Here is a 10,032-nt window from a genome sequence, read left to right as displayed (position 1 = left end):
ACTTTTATTTTCTTTTTCCTTCTTCCTCTTCTTCTACATATCTAAACATATATAAGGAAAGTTTTCAATACTTGGCATCCTATTTTAACTTCTTATTATTAAACAGTTAATTTTTTCTTGTATTTACAAAATACCTGTTGTTTTATTATTATAATGGGGAGGAAATGGTTTGAGAGATGGGTAATGGTAGAAGCAGCTGTTGAAGTGATTAGTATAATTATTATGATGAGTTGGTGTATGGAAGGGGTTGGAGCGAATTGGGGAACATAAGCTACACATGGTTTTTACACTTTGATGATTATCGATTCCCCCTTTGAGCATGGGAATCAGGAAGTGGAACCCCCAAACCAGTAACGGTGTAAGTCTATTTTGGGCAGTGTCTGTTACTGCATTTGCTACTTTGCTTTTTTCTTGTTTTTCTTTTTTCCTATACTGTATTGTGTCCTGTTGTTGGTTTTTTGGTCATACATGAAATTAACTTGTTAAATTATCGAAATAGACTAAGAAAATTAAATTTTGGAGCACAAATCCATTAGAGCAAGAAAGCTACTATATAATATATTGTAATAGTTTAATAGACAGATGTAAATTTCAAGAAAATGTATAGAAAATTAATTTCTAATTAGTTAATATCACTTAATTGTTTTATTATTAAAATTATTTTTTAACCATCATTTTTAAAAATTTCAAGATTTAGAATTTAGAATTTATTTTTAAGATTTAGAATAACTGGCAGCAATATATCAAAAGATGGACAGCTACAAAGAATAAAATGGCAGTAGTATTAATAGTGCTTTTGTTTATATAAAACCTGCACCCTCTTGTGTATATAAAAGCTGCACTAATTGCAGAATCAGATTGATTCCATGCAAGTCACAATTCATTTTCACTCATACTCTTTCTCATCTCCTCTGGCCTCTCCTTCATAATGCTCTCTAGAGAGAGAGGTTTGCATTAAAACTCAACGCTGTGCTTTTCTTTCTTTCTTCATTGCTTCTCTTTCTTTCTTTCTTTTTAATCCTTTTATTTTTTTTAAGTATGTTATACAAAGTGTTTTCTATAAATATGCGTAGGCTTTAATAATAAACATTATAGTTCCTATGTGTAGTCTTTAGACATGTTTTGTCATTTCATCTTATTTTTTATTTGATCTCCTTAATGCATCTAGATGTTAGTACTGGTCATACTTGGAGACAATTTTCATTAAGTAATACTGCACTTAAAATAGACATCCATTAATCCTGACTTGAGTTATAGTTTTAATTCCAACTTGATAATTCACTATGTGGTCTACAGATACTTAATAAGAAGTGAATCTGTTCTTTTTTAAATTTTCTAAATTGAATCCTATGTGAATGAAAACACCTCATTTATGCTGATCCTGTTTTAAATGTTGGAAGACATAAAGTTTTTAGTCTTATTCTATTTCAGGTTCTTTTGTCAATTTGCTCATTTTTGACCGATCGCAACCCTGATGATCCTCTTGTCCCTGAAATTGCGCACATGTACAAGACTGACAGGGCTAAGTATGAAGCTACTGCATCCAGCTAAACACTAAGTGCAAATTGTTGCGGCATGACCTCGTAAGATATTTCTATCTTATACTTATTTGCTTTTATATGTTTATGTTATTCTTTTGCACTTTTTTATGTAACAAAATACTGATTGTTTAATTAAAAAATTATTTATATTTTAATAAGAATGAAGAGACCCCATTTTAAAATTATTACGGTTCAATGTGGATTATAAATTATATTCAAACTAAGGAGAATTCTATATGTATTCGAATTCCTCAAATTTAACTTTCAAATATTATAAATAAAGAGCTTAATCGACACTTAAAGTATGTTGTATATTTTTACTCTTTATTATACTAATTGATATATGTTTATGTTATTCTTTTGCACTTTTTTATATATTTTATATTAAGTAATTGTGCATATATAGCAAGTTTCAGATTCCATTTTGATAAATGAAAATCATTTTTATCTGATGTTTAAGACGATAATCGTTTTTAGTTTAATAGTAATATCATTATGAACAATTAGGTTTTTCCAGGACTCATCCAAGAACTGGATGAGTTTACCAAGACAGCCAAGAGTTTAGAGACGGTGTCAATAGATTCTTGGACTATGCTTACTCCGTTGGAAATCCTCAAGGAGAGGAAATTCTATGTCCTTGTGAAAAATGTTGCAACTTCTTTTGGGCTCAAAGAGAGTCTATTTATAGCGATTTAATATGCTTTGGATTTGTCAAGGGCTATACACGATGGGTTAATCATGGGAAAAGTGTAATTGGTATGGATGTCGATACTGGTGATACCGATGAGATTTATTCATGCAATGACATTGAAGGCTTGCTAGACGAAAGGTTTAGGAATGTGGCAGATGTTGAGGGAGAAAAAGAAGGTATGAACGAAGATGCAAAGAAGGTCTATAATTTGGTTGACGAGGCTAGCAAGGAACTATATCCTGGTTGCAAAGGATTTTCTACGTTATCTTTCACCATCCGACTATACTTGTTAAAGTGTCTACATGGATGGAACAATGCCTCGTTCACTTCCTTCCTGGAGTTGTTGAAAGAGGCTATTCCTAACTTGAATCTCCCTTCTTCTTTTAACAAAGCCAAGGCTATGGTGAGGGATTTAGGTCTTGATTATAAAAAGATCGATGCATGCCCAAATGACTACATGCTATATTGGAAAGAGCTCGAGAATGAAACATGTTGCCATGAATGTGGAACTTCTCGTTGGATTGAGCTTGTGGTAGTTGAAGGTGACATATCTTCAAAGAAAGCTCACAACATTCCTATTAAGACATTACGGCACTTTCCCTTAATTCCCAGGCTTCAAAGGCTATTCATGTGCTCAAAGACCGCTAAGAATATGAGTTGGCATCAGGAAGTTGTAACTTGAGACTTGGTTTGGCGAGCGATGGATTCAATCCGTTTCGAACCATGAGTATATCTCATAGCACATGGCCGATTATTTTAATGACTTATAACTTGCCACCATGGATGTGTATGAAACAAGAATACTTTATGATATTGACGTGTACCTGCAACCATTGATTGAGGAATTGAAGGAGTTATGGAAACTTGGGGTAGAAACATATGATGCTGCAAGAAATAAAACTTTTCAAATGCGTGCAGCTTTCTTATGGACAATTAGTGATTTCCCTGCATATGCAATGTTATCCAGGTAGAGTACAAAGGGGAAACTAGCTTGGCCTTCTTGTAACTATGGGACTTGTTCTAGTTATCTTACACATAGTCGGAAGATGTGTTATATGGGTTATCGTGTTTTTTTGCCCGAGGAACATCCATGGAGAACTAATAAGAGGTCATTTAATGGAAAACAAGAACATCGGAAAGCTCCACCGTTGCTAGATGGCATGGAAGTTTTAAGTCACTTAGATTCTATGGAGAATTCCTTTGGGAAGACAAAAAAAAGGTGATTGAAGGCCCGTGGAGGAAAAGGTCAATCTTTTTTTATTTACCTTACTGGAAGTATAACACATCAAGACACAATCTTGATGTAATGCATATAGAAAAAAATATAGTTGACAGTATTCTTGGAACTCTCTTGGATATATCTGGCAAGACAAAAGACCACCTAAATGCTCGATATGACTTGCAAGAAATAGGAATTCGTAAGAATCTTCATCCAAAAGAAATAAGAGGTCATAGAAAAGTGAAGTTTGCAAAAGCATGTTTCTCCATGGCTAAAGCTGAGAAATCAATCTTTTGTGATGTCTTGAAGAAAGAAAAGCTACCCGATGGTGCTACCTCAAATATTTCTCGATGCGTGAACCTTTCAAAAAGAAAAGTATCTGGTTACAAGACTCATGATGCCCATTTTATGCTGCGTTATTTACTGCAAATTCCCATTAAAAGTATATTTCCAGATTCGGTTGCAATCCCTTTAATTTGGCTTGGCTCTTTTTTTCGTCAGTTATGTCAAAAGGTTATCACATTAGAAGAGATAAATCAATTAGAAGCAGAGTTTGTGATAATACTATGCCAACTGGAGAGGATTTTTCCTCCTTTATTTTTTGACATAATGATGCATTTGCCTATTCATTTGGCTAATGAAGTGAGACTAGGTGGCCCAGTTCAATTTCGGTGGATGTATCCTTCCGAAAGATACTTGTGTACTTTGAAGTCATATGTTCGAAATAGAAGTCATCCTGAAGGATCTATTGCGGAGGCCTACTTGGTTGATGAGTGTTTGACTTTTTACTCACGTTATTTACATGATGGTGTTCAAACAAAATTGAATAGAATACCTTGGAATAATGATGCTAATGACTTTGAAGCAGAAATTCCACATTCATTTCCAATTTTGTTTCCTAAGAAAGGCTGTCCATTGGGAGTAAAGAAGGGTGAGCTTTTTTCTCTTGACGACGAGTCTCGAAACCAAGCCCATAGCTATATATTATTGAACTATGGAAAAATTGAACACTACGTTAGGTAACTGTCCATTTATTGAACTATCCATTTCTTTTAATTTTTTTAGTTATGAATCATGGTATTATCTCTAGGTTTTACTTACGAAAATCCTAATTTTGGATTTACAGAGCATGAGGCTGATCAACAAGGAACAAGTTGGGTGAAAGCTAAGAACCATAGTATGACCTTTTCCTCATGGTTTAAAGCACATGCCATGCGTCAGAATGTTCCAGATTGGATTAAGGAGCTTTCTAGAGGGCCCAACAAGATTGCAAAAAGATATTCGGGGTATTTTATCAATGGATATAGATTTCTTACTAGGCAACGTGAGGCAAGACGCAAGACGCAAAATAGTGGTGTAACTTTAGTTGCGTTGACTACGAGCTTTGCAAGTGCAAAGGATCTAAATCCAATTCGTGCAAAAGTTTCCTACTATGGAAGAATAAATAATATAATTGAATTAGACTACTTTGGCAATTTTAAGGTTGTATTGTTTAGATGTGACTGGTATGAGACTCAAGAGGATGGCTATGGCTCTTCATATGTTCAATTCAACAGAAAATGCTATCAAGAAGAGCCTTTTGTGTTGGCATGTCAAGTACACCAATGCTTCTATGTGCAAGATCCATTTGATCAAAATAAACATTATGTTATGAAGTCAATTCCGAGGGATTTATTTAACATATGTGACAAAGCTGATGTTGATCCCCAAGCTATTTATGAAAAAGAGCCATCTGACCAGTCAATGGGTCCTTCTATACCCAATGATAATGGTGAAATTGATTTGATTAGGGGTGACTTGCACGAATTTGTTATAGATACTTCAAAAGGAGTTCTTCTTTCACAAGAATATAACACAGAATCAGAAGATAATTCCGAAGACGACATTGAATGATTTATACTTTTTTCCTTCATTACACTAAATAGTAGGGAAGTGGAATGAAAGATGTATATACTTTAACTTTTTAATTGCATTAAACAGTAGGGAAGTGGAATGAAAGATGTATCACTTTTTTATATATGTGTCTTATGGCATGCCTTCTTGTTTATTTCTATTAAATAGTAGTCTTCTTTTTTTATTGACATACAACAGCTATAGCATAACTGATTAATTTTATTTCCTTTTTATTTTTAATGTTCTAATAGAATAGGTTTATTTTGTTTTATTTCAGAAATACAATGGAAATAAGAACTACTCCAAAGCGGAGAAGACTAGTAAAATAGTATCAAAGCAACAAACAATTCATGCAGAAAAATACAGCAGAAATTCATAAGAAGCAGCATTTTATCTCTCCCATGATGGCTGTAAGGCCCACATCGGTTGGAGAGGGGAACGAAGCATGCCTTATAAGGGTGTGGATACCTCTCCCACATCGGTTGGAGAGGGGAATGAAGCATGCCTTATAAGGGTGTGGATACCTCTCGCTAGCATGACGCGTTTTGACGAGTGAGTGTGGGGAGCTTCGGCTAGCATTCCTATCGTCAAAGACAAAACCGTGAGGCCTTGTGTGCCAAAGCGGACAATATCGTGCTAGCGGGTGGTCTGGACTGTTACAGATGGTATCAGAGCCAGAACCCAGATCGATGTGTCAGCGAGGGCGCTGGGCTCCCTTAGGGGGTGGATTGTAAGGCCCACATCGGTTGGAGAGGGGAACGAAGCATGCCTTATAAGGGTGTGGATACCTCTCCCACATCGGTTGGAGATGGGAACGAAGCATGCCTTATAAGGGTGTGGATACCTCTCCCTAGCATGACGCGTTTTGACGAGTGAGTGTGGGGAGCTTCGGCTAGTATCCCTATCGTCAAAGACAAAACCGTGAGGCCTTGTGTGCCAAAGCGGACAATATCGTGCTAGCGGGTAGTCTGGACTGTTACAATGGCTGGTGGTCATCGACAAAAGAGAGTGACTCCTATGCCTTCTAAGCAAAGCACTCAAAAAGAAGTCCCAATTTCCAAAAGAATGAAAAGTACGCCGAACCAGAAAATTGGAGCTAGTGAAGAAGAACCAGAAAATCTTAAAAAGCGTCCAACCATGGGTATGGATAAATTTTTGGAGACACATGGGATTCATTTGGAAAGAGAAGATGACGATTTTGAACCAAGTGCTGAAAAAAAAAGATCTATTTAAGAAAAGCAACAAAATCTTAGGAAGATAAATACAAAATCAAGTTGTCAAGCCATGACACTTGATACATTTTTGGAGACAAATGGGATTCATGTGGAAGGAGAGGAGGAACATAATGGAGCAAATGCTAATGAAGTTGGAGATGATGTTGATGATGATTTCTCGGATGATGAGGACTATGTTGGTGAATATGAAGATGCAGTTCTTCTTGGTGATGACAATCACCTTATGGAAACTAACAATGTTAAAGGTGCTGTACTTTATACATAATTATCATTTTACTTTTTCATTAGCATGTATAGCTATATAATTCATTTAAATGGTTAAATTGCACATATTTATAGATACTCCAAAGACTAGAAGGACACGAAGGAAAACAAGGTGTGCTAAAATCCATGCAAGAAGTTAGGAAGAAAGAGAAGAGGTGACTTTTTATAAAGGACAAGCAGTGAGACCAACTCCAAGAAGAGTGAAGGATTTAACTTACTTTATTGGAACAATGAGAAGGAATAGTTATTTCATAATATTGATGTACACTAGTTGGAAAGCTGTGCCTCTCAAAGTCAAAAAGCGCGTATGAAAATATATTAACGTAAGTGTTTTATTTCTCATCTATTTTTTATGATCTAAAAATTTTCAATTTCGTATGGCTTAGCTGTAGTTTTGTGAAAATATATAGCTACTGTTTTATGCTGCAGTTGTCTTTGTTTTTAGTGTTCTTGAATTGTCATTTACAATTTTTGTTTTGTACTTTTTCGTAGTCAAAGTTCATTCTTCCAAAAGAGGGGAAATAGTGGGTGATGACTGGTGTTCGAGAAGTTTGGAAAGGTTACAAAACAAGAATCAAGGGAAAGCATTTTAAGATATATAACAACATTGAAGATGTGCTGAAAAATCGCCCTTTGGATATTCCAGAAGTTCAATTTCGAAAGTTAATTGCATATTGGAGTATTCCTTCTGTTAAGGTGAGTTGTAGAATAAATAATTTTGTTTCTTTGTATTTTTTATGCTTTTGGTTTATTACATATAACTCCCTTTAATTTTTTTGTGTATAGGCTCTATCTCGTTTAAATTCTGAAAATCGTAAAAAGCAACAACATCAACATCGAATGGGACCTATAAGTTTTGCAAGAGTGCATAATGAAATGGTAATAATTTTGATTTTTTATAAGTTTTTTCTTGTTGTATAATGACCATCTTAAAACTAGATAAATATTATTTTTGGCCATTTTTAATACTCTTTTCCCTTACTTGTAGCGTGAAATGAATGAAAACAAAGAAGACCCATCACAGGTTGATGTGTTTGTTGCAACTCGAACTGGACAAAAAGGAAAAGAAATTGATTCAGGAACACAAGCTGTTATTATAAGTCATAATAAGTTAAAGTAGAACTACCTTAATTTACAAATTGATCTGAAGTAGAACTGCCTTAATTTACAGTATCATTTTAAGTCAGATTGTCCTGTATAAAACTTAAGATCATATCCTTAACATAAAATCCTGGATTCACCATGATCTTAACCCTATTTGGATCCTGTGATCTCTGCCTATCATTAACCATATCTTCCATGTATTGAGGATCAAAGCTCCTATTCTCTTCTACCCTTAAGATTCCCAATGGAGGGTTGAAAGAAAATGCCAACAAATGCAGCAACCATATGCATTTTGCTGCCACAAAGAAAGCTTGAAGAATAATGCTACATTCCTACTAGTCGACAAGAAAAGTTCCCCCAATGAAGTTCTCATCTCAGAAACTTCCATTAATGCTGCATCCCTACTCTCATTTGCTTCCATTAACTCCCTCTTGAGTGTCTCAATTGAAACTATTCACATGTTCTTAAGAACTTGAAAAACTTCCTCAGATTCAGTTTTATTTGGGGAACTCATCATCATATTCTTGCTATGCTTCTTCTTGAACCGAGGAAATAGCTATGATATAACACCTTTACTTTTAGGCTGTGTTTGGAAAGAAGCATGAGAATCAGTGAGTGGAACAAGCTAAAATCGTTATGTTTTCTTTTAATAGGATAAACTTAAGAGCCACCAAGAAGTTGGAGATACTCCCGAGAAAGCATCTCCTGCAGTATTTGGCAAAGAACAACCAGGAAGAGTTCGATGTTATGGGAGGACAATCACAAAAACATCTCTGTAGAAAGAACGGGAAATTGCTAAAAGTAAGCAACAACATGCAGATACTATAAGTTCAATGAAAACTGAACTTCATGAGACAAAAGACAGAGTCCAAAGATTGGAAGATCTTGTGAAGCTTCTCTTGCAACAGAGTTCTCTTGGTACAAAGATTGATGAAGCACTGTCTTTATTACGAGCCAAGGAATCAACACATGATATAAATAATAAGCAATGTCCAAATGGCAACGATCGTCCTTCCTCATCAACTCGTGATCCAAAATGATGACCAGGTATAACCAAAAAATTTGCAGTAATTTTTCTGATTTATCATTTATTGGGAATGGACTATCAACATTTTTGGCCTTTGCTTTCTCTGTCTTCTACCATCTTACTTCATGGTGGCTTCTGCAATACATTCTTGCTATTTTTAATGAATCATATTTTTTCTTTTTCCTTTTTAATTACTTATTTTTGTAGCGTTGTGCTACTGTAAGGAAGAAAATTTTTTCCTCATTGCTGAAATAATGTGGATATGTTGGGGAGTGATGCATGTTGTCACTGCAACAGACTCTAGTAACTGCTATTTCATTCGCAGGAATGGCAGAAATTGTCAAGGGAGTTGTTTCATATCTTTATCTTTTTATTTTTTTCCCTTCAAATTTATATTTCAGTCATTTATTTCTCTGTTGCTTTCTCTCAAACATAAATTAATTAATTTTATATGATAGTGATAATAAAAGAATAATCATTAAAAAAAGAGAAAAATCTAATATAGTAGCAACGTTATTTCCTTCCACACCAACAGTTATGTGAGTGAAGTCTCTTCCTGTGAGCTTGTTCCTTCTAATTCTATGATTCTAAATAAGAACTACTAAGCTAATACCTTTTTGGAGCAATCATCATTCTCTGAATTGCATTTCTCTTTCTCAATTTACTCAGGTACTTCATCAAACACATACCATGCATCATTTTCTGTTATTGCACCTTTTATGTTTCAATTTTTTTTTAAATGCAACTTTAACTAAACCCCAATTCATTTATGTGTTTGTTTTTCATTTGGGAACTTCCGCTTTTATATGCTGTAACTTTATAAGTTATTTCAATGGATTCTACACTAAAAAATTAAAGTATATGGATCCTAAATTATTTTGTTCCTTTGATTTTATTCTATTAGTGTTGTTTTGCTATTTTATGGATAATGGTTAGAACTTAGAACAATTTTTGAGTTTTCTGACACCTGTATTTTCAGCTGACACAGGTTAAGAATTGTTGACTTAATTTGGAAGTTTGATGTTACTCGCACATAGTTATTAGGGGAGTATAACAAT

The 10,032-nt window shown here is 34.5% G+C and overlaps 2 protein-coding genes across 2 annotated transcripts; both read left to right on the top strand.

The window, feature by feature from the left end:
- LOC110265673 lies at window positions 3,012-5,344 on the top strand. Its single transcript, XM_021108813.1, has 3 exons — window positions 3,012-3,199; window positions 3,568-4,382; window positions 4,542-5,344. Exons 1-3 carry the CDS (start codon window positions 3,012-3,014, stop codon window positions 5,342-5,344), a joined length of 1,806 nt encoding a protein of 601 aa, XP_020964472.1.
- On the top strand, window positions 7,360-8,987 carry LOC110265670. The gene is made up of 5 exons (XM_021108803.1): window positions 7,360-7,539; window positions 7,630-7,722; window positions 7,832-7,933; window positions 8,601-8,691; window positions 8,767-8,987. Exons 1-5 carry the CDS (start codon window positions 7,375-7,377, stop codon window positions 8,985-8,987), a joined length of 672 nt encoding a protein of 223 aa, XP_020964462.1. The 5' UTR covers window positions 7,360-7,374.

This window comes from Arachis ipaensis, chromosome B01 (assembly GCF_000816755.2).
Source record: "Arachis ipaensis cultivar K30076 chromosome B01, Araip1.1, whole genome shotgun sequence".
Taxonomy (NCBI): domain Eukaryota; kingdom Viridiplantae; phylum Streptophyta; class Magnoliopsida; order Fabales; family Fabaceae; genus Arachis; species Arachis ipaensis.
This window is presented reverse-complemented; position numbering and strand designations above follow the sequence as displayed.

What these genes read in the sequence shown, in the direction of transcription:
- LOC110265673 (XM_021108813.1), top strand. Translation starts at nt 3,012, where the DNA reads ATGGATGTGTATGAAACAAGAATACTTTATGATATTGACGTGTACCTG. An exon ending in GCATATGCAATGTTATCCAG is followed by an intron (nt 3,200 to 3,567) that starts GTAGAGTACAAA and finishes TATAGTTGACAG; the next exon opens with TATTCTTGGAACTCTCTTGG. An exon ending in TCCATTGGGAGTAAAGAAGG is followed by an intron (nt 4,383 to 4,541) that starts GTGAGCTTTTTT and finishes TATTATCTCTAG; the next exon opens with GTTTTACTTACGAAAATCCT.
- LOC110265670 (XM_021108803.1), top strand. Translation starts at nt 7,375, where the DNA reads ATGACTGGTGTTCGAGAAGTTTGGAAAGGTTACAAAACAAGAATCAAG. An exon ending in TTGATTCAGGAACACAAGCT is followed by an intron (nt 7,934 to 8,600) that starts GTTATTATAAGT and finishes TTCTTTTAATAG; the next exon opens with GATAAACTTAAGAGCCACCA. An exon ending in ACAACCAGGAAGAGTTCGAT is followed by an intron (nt 8,692 to 8,766) that starts GTTATGGGAGGA and finishes AACAACATGCAG; the next exon opens with ATACTATAAGTTCAATGAAA.